This window comes from Oncorhynchus kisutch, unplaced genomic scaffold, assembly GCF_002021735.2.
Source record: "Oncorhynchus kisutch isolate 150728-3 unplaced genomic scaffold, Okis_V2 scaffold875, whole genome shotgun sequence".
Lineage (NCBI taxonomy): Eukaryota > Metazoa > Chordata > Actinopteri > Salmoniformes > Salmonidae > Oncorhynchus > Oncorhynchus kisutch.
Window position 1 is genome coordinate 71,265 of NW_022262820.1, and position 20,327 is coordinate 91,591.

The following is a 20,327-nucleotide window of genomic DNA, read 5'->3' on the forward strand; positions in this document are numbered from 1 at the left end:
ACAGTATATATTATATTATCAGAGTGCAGTAAGCTGTGTCAACAGACAGTATATATTATATTACCAGTGTGCAGTAAGCTGTTTCAACAGACAGTATATATTATATTATCAGAGTCATCATGCAATCACAGCAGTCTAACAGAAACTAGCAGGGATCTTATACTGCAGTACACGTCCTACCATCCACTGCTCAATGTGGCCCCATTTGTTGTCCAGACCATAGTATTTCTGGGGGCGGAGAGGAGAGGGCAGGAAGAGGAGACCAGAGGAAGGAAGACATTAGAAAGGAGAGACAAGGAAATGGAGAGAGGTAAAAGCGACTTGTTTTTTAACAGTGCTGAACCCAAATAATCGTACATCTTTGACAAAAGATACACACAGCGAGTCATTTGATTTAGGTCAAGGGATTTGAAAGATAAATTCATTGATCTTTGATCTGACAACGACAGTTAGCATTCAGATGCCAATAGGAGTGAAAGGTGAACAGGAAAGAGAGAATGAGAAATTTTGAAGCAAGGAGGCCTACCTTCTGGCTTTGATACACCTAAAACAAAATGGAGGCCTACCTTCTGGCTTTGATACACCTAAAACAAAATGGAGGCCTACCTTCTGGCTTTGATACATCTAAAACAACATGGTGGACAGAAGGAGCAGGACACCACGGAGAAGAGAAGGCAGGACAATAGAAAGACAGTAGGTTAGGACATGTTAGTATGGAAGACGAACAGGTTTTTGGTCAAGTATATTACCACCGTGCAGAGGTGTGTGTGTGTCACCTCTTTCTGCTGTCTCTCCAGTTCCTTCATGCGTATCTCCCGTGCCTCTGCTCTGGCCGCCCGCTTCGCTGCCAGTCTCGCCTCAGCCTGAAGACGACACAGACAGAGAAAGACAATATCCATTCAACAGGGTGTATGTATAACAGTCCAATCAAAGCAGACCATACAATATTCCATGGTCTCTAATCATTATCTCTGCAATGACTGCCATTACTGCTAGCGTTAGCGTAAGCAAGCTGAGCAGAAAGTTCAACATAAAACTCAGTAGCCCATTAGCTAAAGATGACACATTGAGCCGTGCTGCCATCAAATAAGTAGTAATTGACATGGAAACAGTTAATGAAATAATAGTTAATTATTAAGTTCCAAATGAGAGGGAAGCGTTACCATAGCAGCTAAGAGTGAGGGACTGGGAGCTTGGTGTTGAGGCTGTGGTTCCTGTCTTTCTGTTAGTGTTTACTATGCAGCTAGCTGGCTAATATAGCTTGAAACAAGCCTTTGAAGTTAAATTAGATCAGAGTGCGTTTAAGTCTGCCCATCCTCAATAACCTTTAGCATTTGGTTATCAATGCTGCTGTGATCTCGTCACTCATTTCATTGTTTAAGAGAATACCATGGTGACCAATAGCCATGCTTAACACACACACACACACACACACACACACACACACACACACACACACACACACACACACACACACACACACACACACACACACACACACACACACACACACACACACACACACACACACACACACACACACACACACACACACACACACACACACACACACACACACACACACAGCTGATTGCTGTATAGGTTCCAGGTAATCCACTTATTCTAATACGCTGTATGATATTATTTTTGTAAAAAAAAAATAAACTAAGCAAGTCAGTTAACAACAAATTCTTATTTACAATGACAGCCTACCGGGGAACAGTGGGTTAACTGCCTTGTTCTGGGGCAGAACGACAGATGTTTACCTCGTCAGCTTGGGAATTAGATTCAGTAACCTTTCGGTTACCTGCCCAAGACTATAACCATTAGGATCCCTGCCGCACAATATTATTGTTATTATTTTATTCTAAACAAAGAACACAAATGATTTGATACGTATGATCAGTGGTTTCTAGTTCTGCTTCAGTCGTTTCTAGTTCTGCTTCAGTCTATTCTAGTTCTGCTTCAGTCGTTTCTAGTTCTGCTTCAGTGGTTTCTAGTTCTGCTTCAGTGGTTTCTAGTTCTGCTTCAGTCTTTTCTAGTTCTGCTTCAGTCTATTCTAGTTCTGCTTCAGTCTATTCTAGTTCTGCTTCAGTCGTTTCTAGTTCTGCTTCAGTCTATTCTAGTTCTGCTTCAGTCTATTCTAGTTCTGCTTCAGTCTTTTCTAGTTTCACTTCAGTCTTTTCTAGTTCTGCTTCAGTCTATTCTAGTTCTGCTTCAGTCTTTTCTAGTTCTGCTTCAGTCTATTCTAGTTCTGCTTCAGTCTATTCTAGTTCTGCTTCAGTCTTTTCTAGTTTCATTTCAGTCTTTTCTAGTTCTGCTTCAGTCTTTTCTAGTTCTGCTTCAGTCTTTTCTAGTTCTGCTTCAGTCTTTTCTAGTTCTGCTTCAGTCTTTTCTAGTTCTGCTTCAGTCTTTTCTAGTTTCACTTCAGTCTTTTCTAGTTCTGCTTCAGTCTTTTCTAGTTCTGCTTCAGTCTATTCTAGTTCTGCTTCAGTCTATTCTAGTTCTGCTTCAGTCTATTCTAGTTCTGCTTCAGTCTTTTCTAGTTCTGCTTCAGTCTTTTCTAGTTCTGCTTCAGTCTATTCTAGTTCTGCTTCAGTCTATTCTAGTTCTGCTTCAGTCTATTCTAGTTTCACTTCAGTATTTTCTAGTTCTGCTTCAGTCTTTTCTAGTTTCACTTCAGTCTTTTCTAGTTCTGCTTCAGTCTTTTCTAGTTCTGCTTCAGTCTTTTCTAGTTTCACTTCAGTCTTTTCTAGTTCTGCTTCAGTCTTTTCTAGTTCTGCTTCAGTCTATTCTAGTTCTGCTTCAGTCTTTTCTAGTTCTGCTTCAGTCTTTTCTAGTTCTGCTTCAGTCTTTTCTAGTTCTGCTTCAGTCTATTCTAGTTCTGCTTCAGTCTATTCTAGTTCTGCTTCAGTCTATTCTAGTTCTGCTTCAGTCTATTCTAGTGTTGCTTCAGTCTATTCTAGCTTTGCTTCAGTCATTTCACACACTACTCCACTCTCTCACACACACACACACACACACACACACACACACACACACACAACCGTTTTAATGGCATCAGCTGATTACTGGTCTGGTGACACAGAGCTTCCAGACCAGCTATCAGAGGTCATGATTGCATCGCCAAAAATGAATAAGGTCCCGAGTCGTTCAGTGAAAGCTGAGATCAGGGCCCCAAAATAAAATACTAAACAAATCACTGGCTGTCTTACCTTCAACTGAGAAACTGCAGACAGAAAATCCATTCAGGACAGAAACCCACTACTTTAAGATTGTCTCTCTATTCCACAACCAAACCATATGAGAACGGCTTTCACTTTCTAGTTCACCACTGAAGTGGCCTTTAGGAAACATATGCGTCCCGTTTACAGCTTCTCCCACAATCTTCAATCACAAGAATTAAAGTGATTCTGAAAAACGCAGGACTAGCAGCAGCCACAAGAGGGGAGTGTTCCCTATGTCGTTTTATTACTGAGAGAGGCTTGTGGATGAGCCAGCATTTCTGTCTGGGCACTGGTGAGGACACACCCACCCTCACTCTGACCATAACAACACTGCTTCCCCTAGCAACAGCCCAGCCTACAACCAAGCACATCTGATTCCCTTTAAAACATATTCAAATAATCAGATTCCACTTGTTGATGTCCATGTCATCTTTAATGCTTGTTTCGTTGTCTATTTGCAGAAGAGATCAAATCCATAAGATCGTTGAGGATTCAATGGCACCATTCCAGTTCATCCTCCACTGTCATACTCTCAATCTGAATGTGTATAAGTACTGTGAAGAGAGCAGGGCAGTGGCATAGGGCCAGGCAGTGCTGGCAATGTGTGTGCACTGGGGCCCTTGGCTATGGGGGGCCTGCAAACTCTCACTATCAAGTGTTGCATTGGCCTTCTAGGTATCTGCATAGCAGGCCCTAGAATTTGTACACTATAGACCATTGCAAAAGTCATTACATTGTTTAACTGAAAGATGGGCCTATATGTCATTTGCACAGCAACACATCCCAGTCATGGTCATTTGTAACTTTAAAAAAAAATGCCACTAAATATTTGAATGTATTGATGACTTGTACATCTATTTGGTCCACAAAACAAACCTCAATGAACAGTTGAAATGTTATTTGTTATTGTTGTGCAAAGACTGCTGGAAAATATGCAAATACTGTTCAATAATATTGAGAGGAGATTCAGAGGCATGGCTTATTGAGGGCGTGGCTTTCAATGAGTTATTTTTGGCCACCCGGAAGGGTGAATGGCTTTCCAGTTCATCTGGTCTGTTCACTTTCAATTACTGTTGTGAATTGTGATGGGAGGCCAAGTGATCATTTTGTTCACACAGGCCTGGGAAGATTTAGTCAGAGCCAATGGAAGAGGGTGTAACTATAGAGATCATCAGGCTACTGAAGGGCTCACTTCTGCCTAACTACAACACAGACAAAGGTAAATGGAATACCAGTCTGCTAGTTGAGGCTGGCGCTTTATGTTAGCCTGGAAAGGCCTTGATCCAGTCAGGCCTGTTTTCCCCATTGTGTTTGTTTCACAGGAGTTTTGGCCTGCCTCAGGCAGTGAATTAGTTAATAGACCAATAAGAAAGAGGGTTCCAAACCTCCCTGCCAATAACAGATAGTTTTAACTAACAGACCACTCCCAGACAGTCCTATACATTTTTTGGCTTGAAAAATTGCTCTTTGCTAAAAAAACTTATTTTTGGAGATTGAAAACAATGACAGGAAGGTACTTAATTGTTACCCAGAAATGATTTAATAATGAGATATAAAGGGCTGCATTGGACCTTTAACATGAATTGAACAGGATGAAATGTAACTGAATTATCAACCTTTATTTAACTAGGTAAGTCAGTTAAGAACAAATTCTTATTTACAATGACGGCCGACCCCGGGCTAATTGTGCACCGCCCTATGGGACTCCCAATCACGGCTGGATGTGATTGGCTGGATTTGAACAAGGGACTGCAGTGACACCTCTTGCACTGAGATGCAGTGTCTTAGACCGCAGTGCCACTCAGGAGCATTAATGTTCTCACTCCAAGAGAGCTAGTGGTGCAAAGCATTCAACGCCATCACGTTAACGATACAAAACCAAACAGAAGATAGAACCTGGATGAGAATGCCAGCCGAGCCAGTAAACAAACCAAACAGAGGATAGAACCTGGATGAGAATGCCAGCCGAGCCAGTAAACAAACCAAACTCAAGAAACGAAGGGAAATGCGATAACCACTAAAGGTATTTATCTTCACTAAAATGTGAAGCAAAGAGCTATTACTAACTAATTACAACCACATGTGACTGCACTGCTGTGTGCCTATTGCCTCAAGCAGTCAAGGACCTGCAGAGAGAGAACTGAGAGACTGAGGCAAGGATTCAATCTGGCTTGGCTGTTGGAGAGAAGTGAAATATCTTGGATGCTGCATTGAGACTGAGACACATGGGTTATTCATTAGTAACAAGCAGCATTCCACGCTGTGAGTCTCCGGCTCATAGTCTCACATTGAGCGTCATTGGTACAGTACGGTGGCCTCATTGGGTCAAAAGACTGCAGCACTATTCAGGAGATTAGGATACAGGATTATGTCAGGGTAGATTAGGCAGGTAAACCTGGTGAGACTCCGGTTCATGGGCCTTCACTGTGAAGAAATCATATGGCAGCCTGTCCAGCCCAACCTGCCTTACAGCTTGCCTGGTCTGCCTGTCAACAAAGACTGATGAGGAGGGTGGAGGTCTGGGGCTGCCTGTTAACAGAGACCGATGTGGAGGGTGGAGGTCTGGGGCTGCCTGTCTACAGAGACTGATGAGGAGGGTGGAGGTCTGGGGCTGCCTGTCAACAGAGACCGATGAGGAGGGTGGAGGTCTGGGGCTGCCTGTTAACAGAGACTGATGAGGAGGGTGGAGGTCTGGGGCTGCCTGTTAACAGAGACCGATGAGGAGGGTGGAGGTCTGGGGCTGCCTATCTACAGAGACTGATGAGGAGGGTGGAGGTCCGGGGCTGCCTGTCAACAGAGACTGATGAGGAGGGTGGAGGTCCGGGGCTGCCTGTCAACAGAGATTGATGAGGAGGGTGGAGGTCTGGGGCTGCCTATCTACAGAGACTGATGAGGAGGGTGGAGGTCCGGGGCTGCCTGTCAACAGAGACCGATGAGGAGGGTGGAGGTCCGGGGCTGCCTGTCTACAGAGACCGATGAGGAGGGTGGAGGTCCGGGGCTGCCTGTCTACAGAGACCGATGAGGAGGGTGGAGGTCCGGGGCTGCCTGTCTACAGAGACCGATGAGGAGGGTGGAGGTCCGGGGCTGCCTGTCTACAGAGACGGATGAGGAGGGTGGAGGTCTGGGGCTGCCTGTCTACAGAGACCGATGAGGAGGGTGGAGGTCCGGGGCTGCCTGTCTACAGAGACCGATGAGGAGGGTGGAGGTCCGGGGCTGCCTGTCTACAGAGACCGATGAGGAGGGTGGAGGTCTGGGGCTGCCTGTCTACAGAGACCGATGAGGAGGGTGGAGGTCCGGGGCTGCCTGTCTACAGAGACCGATGAGGAGGGTGGAAGTCTGGGGCTGCCTGTCAACAGAGACCGATGAGGAGGGTGGTCCGGGGCTGCCTGTCTACAGAGACCGATGAGGAGGGTGGTCCGGGGCTGCCTGTCAACAGAGACTGATGAGGAGGGTGGAGGTCTGGGGCTGCCTGTCAACAGAGACCGATGAGGAGGGTGGAGGTCTGGGGCTGCCTGTTAACAGAGACTGATGAGGAGGGTGGAGGTCTGGGGCTGCCTGTTAACAGAGACTGATGAGGAGGGTGGAGGTCTGGGGCTGCCTGTCTACAGAGACCGATGAGGAGGGTGGAGGTCCGGGGCTGCCTATCTACAGAGACTGATGAGGAGGGTGGAGGTCTGGGGCTGCCTGTTAACAGAGACCGATGAGGAGGTTGGTCTGGGGCTACCTGTTAACAGAGACTGATGAGGAGGGTGGTCTGGGGCTGCCTAGACAAGTGTAGACCATATCAGATTAAGCATCACCTTAAAGCTCTGATATGTCACTTGTTGGGTGACACAACCAAATCCACAGAGGAATGTGAGTTATAGATCTATCATTTTCATTGAAAGCAATATACAGTCAATGTGCGGGGGTACAAGTTAGTAGAGGTAATTGAGGTAATATGTACATATAGGTAGGGGTAAAGTGACTGTGCATCGATAATAAACAGCGAGTAGCAGCAAGGTAAAAAAAAAGGGGGGAGGTGGGGGTCAATATAAATAGTTGGGGTAGCCCATTTTCTTACTGTTCAGCAGTCTTATGGCTTGGGGGTAGAAGCTGTTTAGAAGCCTTTTGGACCTAGACTTGGCACTCCGGTACCACTTGCTATGCGGTAGCAGAGAGAACAGTCTATGACTATAGGGTGGCTGGAGTCTTTGGCTATTTTTAGGGCCTTCTACTGACACCGCCTGGTATAGAGGTCCTAGAAGGCAGGAAGCTTGGCCCCAGTGATGTACTGGGCTGTATGCACTACCCTCTGACACCGCCTGGTATAGAGGTCCTAGAAGGCAGGAAGCTTGGCCCCAGTGATGTACTGGGCTGTATACACTACCCTCCATAGTGTCATTTTAACCACTAGGGTTGTGAAACTAAGTGGATCTTTAGAAATATCGCCACTAAATCAAATTCAAGTTTAGGGACATGTGACAATAAAGTGAATGACTAAGTTAACAGAACTTATACAATTTCATTGGGGGAAAAGTAATGAAAGATGAACCTGTGAAAATGGTGTCTATGCTTCAAGTCATAACTGTATATCTCTGGTCACAAAAGAGTAACGTTGGATCGCGTATTGTGGGCCTATATACAGGACAGAAATACCAGAAATATAATCCAGGATTTTTAATCCTGGCAGGATCTATCCCTTTCCGGACAAACAACACTCCCCAAGTTTCTTTTAAACTTTATTTAATTAGGCATGTCAGTTAAGAACAAATTTTTATGTACAATGACAGCCTATCCCAGATGACACTGGGCCAATGGTGCGCCGCCCTATGGGACTCCCAATCACAGCCGGATGTGATACAGCCTGGATTCGAATCAGGGACTGTAGTGACACCTCTTGCACTGAGATGCAGTGCCTTAGACCGCTGCGTCACTCGCGAGTCCAGTTCTTAAAGACTGCTCTGATAAAACTAGCCACTGGTCAGTACTATTAGAGGCCTGGAAGCTTTACACTAGTCGGCCTGGACAGCAGCAGCACTGGTCAGTACTATTACAGGCCTGGAAGCTTGTACTAGTCGGCCTGGACAGCAGCAGCACTGGTCAGTACTATTAGAGGCCTGGAAGCTTTACACTAGTCGGCCTGGACAGCAGCAGCACTGGTCAGTACTATTACAGGCCTGGAAGCTTTACACTAGTCGGCCTGGACAGCAGCAGCACTGGTCAGTACTATTACAGGCCTGGAAGCTTTACACTAGTCGGCCTGGACAGCAGCAGCACTGGTCAGTACTATTAGAGACCTGGAAGCTTTACACTAGTCGGCCTGGACAGCAGCAGCACTGGTCAGTACTATTAGAGGCCTGGAAGCTTGTACTAGTTGGCCTGGACAGCAGCAGCACTGGTCGGTAGTATTAGAGACCTGGAAGCTTTACACTAGTCGGCCTGGACAGCAGCAGCACTGGTCAGTACTATTACAGGCCTGGAAGCTTTACACTAGTCGGCCTGGACAGCAGCAGCACTGGTCAGTACTATTACAGGCCTGGAAGCTTTACACTAGTCGGCCTGGACAGCAGCAGCACTGGTCAGTACTATTAGAGGCCTGGAAGCTTGTACTAGTTGGCCTGGACAGCAGCAGCACTGGTCGGTACTATTAGAGACCTGGAAACTTTACACTAGTCGGGCCTGGACAGCAGCAGCACTGGTCAGTACTATTAGAGGTCTGGAAGCTTGTACTAGTCGGCCTGGACAGCAGCAGCACTGGTCAGTACTATTAGAGGCCTGGAAGCTTTACACTAGTCGGCCTGGACAGCAGCAGCACTGGTCAGTACTATTAGAGGCCTGGAAGCTTTGCACTAGTCGGGTTGGACAGCAGCAGCACTGGTCAGTACTATTAGAGGCCTGGAAGCTTTACACTAGTCGGCTTGGACAGCAGCAGCACTGGTCAGTACTATTAGAGGCCTGGAAGCTTTACACTAGTCGGCTTGGACAGCAGCAGCTCCCATCCAGAACAGACCTCATGGAGGATTAAAAGCAGAACAGCTTTGTAACTCCAGATGTTTTCCTTCACCAGTGTCAAGACCTTCACAGACATGATGCATCCCTACGGATCTATTCATAGCCAGGCTCTCTGAGTGAGAGCAGAGGGAAGGGCCACCTCAACACTTACTGGAAAATAAAGTCTCTTGGAAGTTATTCAGTGCACTCCTCTCATAGGGGCAAATCCTAACTTCCCGTTCGGACGAAATCCTCTCTCTGTTCTGCCATTGACCTCAATGAAAGTTAGGCTTCGCCCCATTGTGAACACATAAGTGCAGGAAAAGCTGATCATTATAAACGGTTGATCACTTTAACCTAAATAGTTTAGTAAAAGCGTAACGCACTGTACTTTATAGTACATTCTAGTCTCATGCTGTGCTCATGAGGCCTTGTTGGGGGCAGTGTAGAGTTTCCTATTCAGGTGTGTTGTGACAACCCCATAATACTATAATAGTACATTCTAGTCTCATGCTGTGCTCATGAGGCCTTGTTGGGGGCAGTGTAGAGTTTCCTATTCAGGTGTGTTGTGACAACCCCATAATACTATAATAGTACATTCTAGTCTCATGCTGTGCTCATGAGGCCTTGTTGGGGGCAGTGTAGAGTTTCCTATTCAGGTGTGTTGTGACAACCCCATAATACTATACATTCTAGTCTCATGATGTGTTGAAGCAGTAGTGGGGGTTGAGCACTTAGCTTGGAGTTTTCTGGGGTGTTTGAGACTAATGTCCATGCAGAGAACACATGGTGTCTGTCTGTCTGATACATCCCCGTACAGGCCAGTGCCCTGATATATACATAGCAGCATTTTACTGTGGTAATCTTCTTAGGAGGAGCCTCATGCAGAGATTTATGCACTTTGAAGAGCAGCAGACTTCTGCTGTGTGTGTGTGTGTGTGTGTGTGTGTGTGTGTGTGTGTGTGTGTGTGTGTGTGTGTGTGTGTGTGTGTGTGTGTGTGTGTGTGTGTGTGTGTGTGTGTGTGTGTGTGTGTGTGTGTGTGTGTGTGTGTGTGTGTTAGGCTCTTTAGACCATATTATAAAGACACTTAATGGACAAAATTGCTTTGCCGTGATGCCCAACATCCTGATGGAAGTGAGGGGAGGGAGAGGGGTGGCAGTACAGTCACACCCCCTAATGTCAACACAGTCAGGGAGGACAAGTTAAGAGAGCCGGTACATGTAGCAATGACCCCATGTTTCAGATATCTGGCACGCCTGTGTCGCTGTAAGCTAAGCAGTCAAACCTTTACGTTCACCTGATCATTTCAGACAACAGTGACTACAGCACTTCAAGGAAGGAAGGTTGGGCCTCTGACTCAGTAGATGTATTGAATCATGATCGCTGATGGGAGGTCAAAGGTAGCTGGAAGTCTAGACCAATCGCCTGTTCATCACGCTTCACTAATCGCCTTCTACCTCACCCAACGCAACACAGAGACTTAAAAGTTTCAATGCAGTCATTTTTATTTCAATATCAAATCATTTCTGGGTAAAAATTAAGTACGCCACCGTGATTGTTTTTCAATTAAATGGTCAAAAAGATACTAAAATAGCTTCTCAGCAAAGAGCAATTTCTATAACAAGAATTTTGCTCTGAGTGTCTTAGAGTGGTCTGGCTGGAGGAAAACTGAAAACTATCTGTTATTAGCAGATAGGTTTGGAACTCTCTTTCTTATTGGTCTATTAACTGATTTTCCGGCGATGTCACCAGGCAGGCCAAAACTCCATCCCACCAAAACAGGCTGAAATTCAGGTGGTCCTCTCAAACTCGTTGGGAATCCCTTTTAGATTAAATGGGTCAAATAATGTTTTGATTTGAGACATGATTAATGATTTAGCCTACAGTAAAAGCTGGTTACTGTTGCCATGCCACTACTCCAGCAGTGATTAAAGTGCAGGTTCACGTTTTTCTTAATGAATCTTGTTCTAGAGGCAGCTCTGCAGAGTACTAGCTGGCACAGCCACAAAGTCATAGGAGGAGGATTTTAAACCTAACCCTAACCTTATCCCTAACCTTAACCAGACTGCTAACCCTAATGCCTAACCCTAACCTTAACCAGACTGCTAACCCTAATGCCTAACAATAACCTTAACCAGACTGCTAACCCTAATGCCTAACCATAACCAGACTGCTAACCCTAATGCCTAACCCTAACCTTAACCAGACTGCTAACCCTAATGCCTAACCCTAACCTTAATCAGACTGCTAACCCTAATCTTAAATAAAAGACCAAAAAACCACTCATTTTTACAATATAGACAATTTTGACTTTCCAGCTGGTCTATCTAAGGGGAAATCGCTCAGTTCTGCCTTCAGGACAAGACTCATGACAATAAATGTCAACCTGCGATTAAAGCAGGATGTGGATGATGCTGAGAGGCTTAAGAGATGCAGGTCACTGGCATAGACACAGTCCAATCCCCTGGTGCAGAGTGGCTGCTGAGTGCTTTTACACACAAACACAGATCGCATGCACACATAAAAAACACACCCGCACACACAAAAGTGGACACACACACATGGACATGTACACACACCAATACACACATACATGTGCACCCAAGGGAACAGCTGTCAGCTTGCCCAGTAGGTCAGACTTCACCAGCTAGAACATGAAAGTCAGCCAAAAGCCCATCTCTTCCCCCTCACATACCCCTGACCCAAGCCCACCATGGCCCCCTGTACTGCCCCCCCCCCTCCTTTTAATACTGGAGCTGTCTATCTGTTAATTCCTCCTAATTCCACAGGGACACACCCCCTAACACCATTGACTAAGGATTCTGAATCTGGCCTGTCTGTTATTTGTCAAACAACACCCTGGCACTAATGATATGACTAGCAGGTACCTGCTGAATATCACTGTCAAACAACACTCTGGCACTAATGATATGACTAGCAGGTACCTGCTGAATATCACTGTCAAACAACACCCTGGCACTAATGATATGACTAGCAGGTACCTGCTGAATATCACTGTCAAACAACACCCTGGCACTAATGATATGACTAGCAGGTACCTGTTTATATCACTGTCAAACAACACCCTGGCACTAATGATATGACTAGCAGGTACCTGTTTATATCACTGTCAAACAACACCCTGGCACTAATGATATGACTAGCAGGTACCTGTTTATATCACTGTCAAACAACACTCTGGCACTAATGATATGACTAGCAGGTACCTGTTTATATCACTGTCAAACAACACCCTGGCACTAATGATATGACTAGCAGGTACCTGTTTATATCACTGTCAAACAACACTCTGGCACTAATGATATGACTAGCAGGTACCTGATGAATATCACTGTCAAACAACACTCTGGCACTAATGATATGACTAGCAGGTACCTGTTTATATCACTGTCAAACAACACCCTGGCACTAATGATATGACTAGCAGGTACCTGTTTATATCACTGTCAAACAACACCCTGGCACTAATGATATGACTAGCAGGTACCTGCTGAATATCACTGTCAAACAACACCCTGGCACTAATGATATGACTAGCAGGTACCTGCTGAATATCACTGTCAAACAACACCCTGGCACTAATGATATGACTAGCAGGTACCTGTTTATATCACTGTCAAACAACACCCTGGCACTAATGATATGACTAGCAGGTACCTGATGAATATCACTGTCAAACAACACTCTGGCACTAATGATATGACTAGCAGGTACCTGTTTATATCACTGTCAAACAACACCCTGGCACTAATGATATGACTAGCAGGTACCTGTTTATATCACTGTCAAACAACACCCTGGCACTAATGATATGACTAGCAGGTACCTGCTGAATATCACTGTCAAACAACACTCTGGCACTAATGATATGACTAGCAGGTACTTGTTTATATCACTGTCAAACAACACCCTGGCACTAATGATATGACTAGCAGGTACCTGCTGAATATCACTGTCAAACAACACCCTGGCACTAATGATATGACTAGCAGGTACCTGTTTATATCACTGTCAAACAACACCCTGGCACTAATGATATGACTAGCAGGTACCTGTTTATATCACTGTCAAACAACATTCTGGCACTAATGATATGACTAGCAGGTACCTGTTTATATCACTGTCAAATAACACCCTGGCACTAATGATATGACTAGCAGGTACCTGTTTATATCACTGTCAAACAACACCCTGGCACTAATGATATGACTAGCAGGTACCTGTTTATATCACTGTCAAACAACACCCTGGCACTAATGATCTGACTAGCAGGTACCTGTTTATATCACTGTCAAACAACACTCTGGCACTAATGATATGACTAGCAGGTACCTGCTGAATATCACTGGCATGACAGCAGAATGAGTTGATGACAACATCGTGCTCTGGGCCCTGGATTAATGATGTCTGTCTGTCATCTGCAGCTCTCAACGGTTTGTTATCACATGACTGGGGGCTTCAGGCCTCACTGCACTTGGTTTGGTTTGAGAGACACTTGACATCTCATGGAGAACCATTTCCAACAGACTGGATGGAGTATTATGGACTCTTATCAGTGCCATAGATTATAGTGTGTAGAGATGGGAGAGAGACAGGACTGGAGTATTATGGAGTCATATCAGTGCCATAGATTATAGTGTGTAGAGATGGGAGAGAGACAGGACTGGAGTATTATGGAGTCATATCAGTGCCATAGATTATAGTGTGTAGAGATGGGAGAGAGACAGGACTGGAGTATTATGGAGTCATATCAGTGCCATAGATTATAGTGTGTAGAGATGGGAGAGAGACAGGACTGGAGTATTATGGAGTCATATCAGTGCCATAGATTATAGTGTGTAGAGATGGGAGAGAGACAGGACTGGAGTATTATGGCGTCTTATCAGTGCCATAGATTATAGTGTGTAGAGATGGGAGAGAGACAGGACTGGAGTATTATGGAGTCATATCAGTGCCATAGATTATAGTGTGTAGAGATGGGAGAGAGACAGGACTGGAGTATTATGGCATCTTATCAGTGCCATAGATTATAGTGTGTAGAGATGGGAGAGAGACAGAACTGGAGGAAGCATATTTTATATTACAGTAGTTGCATTTGAAAATTCCTCGGTGTGTGTGTGTGTGTGTGTGTGTGTGTGTGTGTGTGTGTGTGTGTGTGTGTGTGTGTGTGTTCAAAACAACCCCATATTCTGCTTAAGAACAGCTGTATAGCTTTGTCAACACTGTTATGAGGCACACAGTGTGTTATTATATTCTAGGATGACAACATCCCAACATCCTATTTCAGATCGTATTCTCATTAGCATGCGGGTGGGAGTGTCTTCTGAAGGGCCTTCACATCATGTTGTCACTCATATGGTGACTAAGCCCTCTGATGTCAGCACTAAACAAAACTCTGCCTTCCTGGTTGCTTAGCTCCCACCACACCCATGACAATTAGGGACGTTTATGTGTTCAAGGATCTGACTAGTGGTTCTGACTAATAGAACCGTTCTGTGTTTTTGTACCAATTCTTACTGCACATTGACTTTTTACCCTGTATACTTCTTTATTTAGAAGAATGGCAGGGGAGCAGGAGAACATAACAAGCCCTTTGATATCTAGTGAGGATGTTTAGAACCTTTCAGGGGGAATATTATGGTCCACATAGTGAGGCTTTTCCTTCAGTTTACAGTCGTGGCTGGTCAGAAAACCTACAGCACAGCATTACACTGGTGAGTTGTTTTAACATCATCAAGGACCGGGATTACATGTTGATAAAATCAACCAGATGAAAATGGAAGAGCTGGGCTCTAGTGACATTTTGGAGGCCATTTGCAATGGGCAATGGCCAGTCAATATTTTCAAGATATTGTGGTCATTGGTCAACAGACTTCAGTCTAAAGTTGGTCCGAAGCCTGTCCTTACAAATACTAGCCGGAGTCTCACTAGAGCCCTGGAATTTTTTATTTGAACTAGACAAGAACAAATTCTTATTTACAATGACAGCCTAATGGGGAACAGTGGGTTAACTGCCTTATTCAGGGGGGGACAACAACAGATTTTTACCTTGTCAGCTCAGGGATTTGATCCAGTAACCTTTTAGTTAGTGGCCCAAAGTTCTAACTACTAAGCTACCTGGCGCCAGACTTCAATATAGTATGATGACAAACTGTCTGTCAATCTCCCTATGATTGTATCCCCATCAACTTCTGATTGTGTTTCCTCCACCCAAAAAACATCATCTCACATCAAATGTGGTCCTCTGTGGCTCAGTAAGTAGAGCATGATGCTTACAATGCTAGGGTTGTGGGTTCAATTCCTGCTGAGATTGACACATGAAAAGTGTTTAAAAGCATCTGCTAAATTTGGATATGATGTGGTTTACTTTACCTCCTGTCTGCACTGATTTGTTTTCACCTATCGTGTGACCTCAAATTGTTTTAAAGAGAGGAGGAGACAAGGGGAGGAAGCCAGTTCAGACTCCCTCTCATATTGAGATGCACCACACATTGCAGTATGACCTACATCTATCTATTTCTCTCTCACTCTTTCTCTCTCTTTCCTGCTTCTTTAATAAGCGTCATGAATAGATGATAGATGGATAGATGATAGATGATAGATGATAGATGGATAGATGATAGATGATAGATGGATAGATGGATAGATGATAGATGATAGATGATAGATGGATAGATGATAGATGATATATGATAGAAGAATAGATGATAGGTGACAGATGACAGGTGATAGGTGAAAGATGAATAGGACATGGATCAATAGCTAGGAAGTCTGACATTACAGTTGGTACCCATTTCAACATGCAAACGTGTCCTTGCCACGAAGGTCATCCCCAATTGTCTTTATCAAGCAATTTACCCCTCAACAATTCCCCCATTCATTGTGTCACTTTGATCCACTGTCCAGCCACATGCCAGTTTATGTAGGCCAAGCAAACAATGTCCGTGTTTCCTTTAACAAATAATGCGTCTTTGTCTGTTAGTCCAGGGAATGCCTTGCATACAGCATCGGAGAGGCAGCACGATACACATCCATTACCCCCAGTGAATAATAATTACCACGCTGTGTTCGTCAGTTGAGGAGGGTGTGGGGCTGCAGCAACTGATGCATGGTTTTTGAATAGTCCTAGTGTAGCCTAGGCTAGTGGTTCCCAACCTTTTTCGGTTACTATACCACCAACTAAATTGAGCTCTGTCCGGAGTACCCCTGAAGTACCCCCTCGTGTGCAATTTACCAGTAAGGTTATAGTCTCGACAGTCTTCTTAAATCCCCCCTGTGGATAGGCCAAGTACCCCCAGGGGTCCTACTACCCCAGGTCGGGAACGTCTGGTCTAGGCTATACTTTACATGTATGATAGACATGCTCGTGTCTTTATGTTGGCATAATATCTATATATGTATAACATAGGCTTAAATTGAAGGCTCTCCGTGGAATAGGTTTGGCGCAGTATGACGAGCATTGCCTCTCAAAATAAGAAAGAAAAAACAGATCCCAAAACGTACCTCTCGAGCGATTTGATTGAGGGCATCGTCCTCTGCGGTCAGTCTCTCCCTGTTGGGGATTCTTTTTCTTCCAGTGCCAGTAATCTGAGTTCCCATGTTTGTGTATTCTGTGATCAAGTCCTTACTGTAGCATACGTGTCAGCCTCGAAGAAATTCAAAAATGGAACACAGGAGCCGAATGATGACGATGAAGGGCACGCTGGAAAAATAGAATCACCATCTCCACGTAATGGAAAAATAGCTCACCAATAACACGTAAAAAGAAGTAAACTATTTACAATCCGGTAGCTACAATGTAACAACAATCCATCATCAATTCGCTTCCCAGGCACGAGACGTGATGCCATTATGATACATTGTTTCAATGTAACCGCCTTCAAACGTAACAAACTGCATTACGAATATCCTTGATTCCTGTTGCTGATAAACAACTAACATCACACGCGTCACTTTGATGTGTCAAAACACCCTCATAGCATCAGGCTTCCCTCTTTGGGAACATTGGAAAACGAATTGTCATCTAGCTAATCCTAGGCAATTGTCATCATATCATACGTTTCGGTATGGAACACCAAAACAAGAACACACGCGATAATAATAAATAATCGTTCTGTAGGTAGCGAATGAATAATGTCCTCGTTCTTTGCTTTAGCAGAGAACGCGGGAGTCGCCGAGATGTCAAAGCAGATGGACGAAAGTTTTATTGCAGCGCAATCCCGGATGATGACCACAGCGGGATGAATACACGTTCCGGGGCAGAGCCTCGAGCCTGCTGGAGATAGATAGTGGCCGCAGTATGGACGGGGTGGGTGTCCTCCAAACAGTCGAATTTTACTGGTCATACAATAGTCAAAGCAGATCCTTTGTGGTGTTTTCGTTCAGAATGTATCGTATATCTTGAGAATGGTGTGATGCCTTAACAAATATTCTGTAGCCTAATGACCCGAATGGAATTACCCTGGAATGCACGAAGCAGAAAGTTCAGTTGACACGGTCTTTAGACGTCTCCAATAGTCTCGATGCGAACAGAAAACCTATTATCCTACTGCTATTTTAGAAGGAAGGTCAGCACTGAGTTCAACCAAATAAATCTCACTTGCCATTTCAAAATTGTGGCATATGACTGTATGGCAATTCTCTGAATAGCTGTGTGTTCATCTTATTCCTTTGTTTAGGTGCATTTCTGATTCAAGCCTAAATTATAATATCAGACTATTTTAATCTGTAACATTAACTCTGACCTCATGTCTAGTCAGTAAACTAGATGAACTATACCGGAGAGTGCCAATCCATAGGAACTGGTGGGAAATTACTCCCTCTAGTGGAAAAAGATAAGGCCTGAGAGCTCAGTGCCAATCCATAGAAATCACTTCCTATATTTTATTTAACTACGATGACGGCCTAGGAACAGTGGAACAGCCTAGGAACAGTTCACGACAGATTTGACCTTGTCAGCTCAGGGTTTTGATCTAGCATCCTTTCAGTTACGGTAACCACTAGGCTACCTTTTCATTACCAGGTAAATTGACTGAGAACACGTTCTCATTTACAGCAACGACCTGGGGAATAGTTACAGGGGAGAGGAGGGGGATGACTGAGCCAAATGTAAGCTGGGGATGATTAAGTGACCGTGATGGTATGAGGGACAGCTTGGGAATTTAACCAGGACACCAGGGTTAACACTCCTACGATAAGTGCCATGGGATCTTTAATGACCTCAGAGAGTCAGGACACCCGTTTAACGTCCCATCCCAAAGACAGCACCCTACACAGGGCAGTGTCCCCAATCAGTCTCCTGCGGGGGGATTTGGGATCTTTTTTTAGACTAGAGGAAAGAGTGCCTCCTACTGGCCCTCCAACACCACTTCCAGCAGCATCTGGTCTCCCATCCAGGGACTGACCAGGACCAACCCTGCTTAGCTTCAGAAGCAAGCCAGCAGTGGGATGCAGGTTTTTGCCAGATTTGCCCTGAATGGTTGTTTTTTTTAGTGTAATTTATATGTTATTGCAGTTGAATTAATGTTTTCTAGTGTCATTCAAATCAAATGTATTTGTCACATGCACCGAATACAACAGTTGTAGACCTTACAGGGAAATGCTTACTTACAAGCCCTTTAACCAACAATGCAGTTTAAAATAACACCTATAAAGAAGGTAAGAGATAAGAATAACAAATGATTCAAGAGCAGCAGTAAATAACAATAGTGGGGCTATATACAGGGGGTACCGGTACAGAGTCAATGTGGAGGCTATATACAGGGGGTACCGGCACAGAGTCAATGTGGAGGCTATATACAGGGGGTACCGGCACAGAGTCAATGAGTCAATGTGGAGGCTATATACAGGGGGTACCGGCACAGAGTCAATGTGGAGGCTATATACAGGGGGTACCGGCACAGAGTCAATGAGTCAATGTGGAGGCTATATACAGGGGGTACCGGCACAGAGTCAATGTGGAGGCTATATACAGGGGGTACCGGCACAGAGTCAATGAGTCAATGTGGAGGCTATATACAGGGGGTACCGGCACAGAGTCAATGTGGAGGCTATATACAGGGGGTACCGGCACAGAGTCAATGAGTCAATGTGGAGGCTATATACAGGGGGTACCGGCACAGAGTCAATGAGTCAATGTGGAGGCTATATACACGGGGTACCAGCACAGAGTCAATGAGTCAATGTGGAGGCTATATACAGGGGGTACCGGCACAGAGTCAATGTGGAGGCTATATACAGGGGGTACCGGTACAGAGTCAATGTGCGGGGGCACCAGTGTCGAGGTCATTGAGGTAATATGTACATGTAAGTAGAGTTATTAAGGTGACTATGCATCGATAATAACAGAGAGTAGCAGCAGCGTTCCGGGGGGAGGGGGGGCAATGCAAATAGTCTGGGTAGCCATTTGATTAGCTGTTCAGGAGTCTCATGGCTTGGGGGTAGCAGCTATTTAGGAGCCTCTTGAACCTAGTCTTGGCGCTCCAGTACTGCTTGCCATGCGGTAGCAGAGAGAACAGTCTATGACTTGGGTGGCTGGAGTCTTTGACAATTTTTAGGGCCTTCCTCTGACATTACCTGGTATAGAGAGGAGGTTCTGGATGGCAGGAAGCTTGGTCCCAGTGATGTACTGGGCCGTACGCACTACCCTCTGTAGTGCCCTGCGGTCGGAGGCCGAGCAGTTGCCATACCAGGCAGTGATGCAACCAGTCAGGATGCTCTCGATGGTTCAGCTGTAGAACCTTTTGAGGAGCTGAGGACCCATGCCAAATCTTTTCAGTCTCCTGAGGGGGAATAGGTTTTGTCGTGTCCTCTTCACGACTGTCTTGGTGTGCTTGGACCATGTTAGTTTGTTGGTGATGTGGACGCCAAGGAACTTGAAGCTCTCAACCTGCTCCACTGCAGCCCGTCGATGAGAATGGGGGCGTGCTCGGTCCTTCTTTTCCTGTAGTCCACAATCATCTCCTTTGTCTTGCTCACATTGAGGGAGAGGTTGTTGTCCTGGTACCACACTGCCAGATCTCTGACCTCCTCCCTATAGGCTGTCTCATCGTTGTCGTTGATCACTGTTGTGTCATCAGCAAACTTAATGATGGTGTTGGAGTCGT

General features: G+C 45.0%; 1 protein-coding gene across 17 annotated transcripts in view; it reads right to left on the bottom strand.

Annotated features, from left to right (window-relative positions):
* The window catches only part of LOC109877427 (leucine-rich repeat flightless-interacting protein 2), a 42,783-nt gene extending 24,914 nt beyond the window's left edge, over positions 1–17,869 (bottom strand). For 2 of the 17 annotated variants that reach the window (XM_031816810.1, XM_031816807.1), the window contains exons 1-4: positions 16,726–17,848; positions 777–863; positions 607–624; positions 181–228 (exon numbers count right to left, since the gene is read on the bottom strand). In XM_031816810.1, coding sequence (XP_031672670.1) covers positions 181–228; positions 607–624; positions 777–863; positions 16,726–16,821 — 249 coding nt within the window. In that variant the 5' untranslated portion in view covers positions 16,822–17,848. Of the gene's footprint in view, positions 1–180; positions 229–606; positions 625–776; positions 864–3,215; positions 3,321–16,725 lie in introns of those variants that run through there. The other 15 variants (XM_031816815.1, XM_031816813.1, XM_031816816.1 and 12 more) reach the window with 13 other exon arrangements.
* Positions 17,870–20,327: the final 2,458 nt, after the last annotated feature.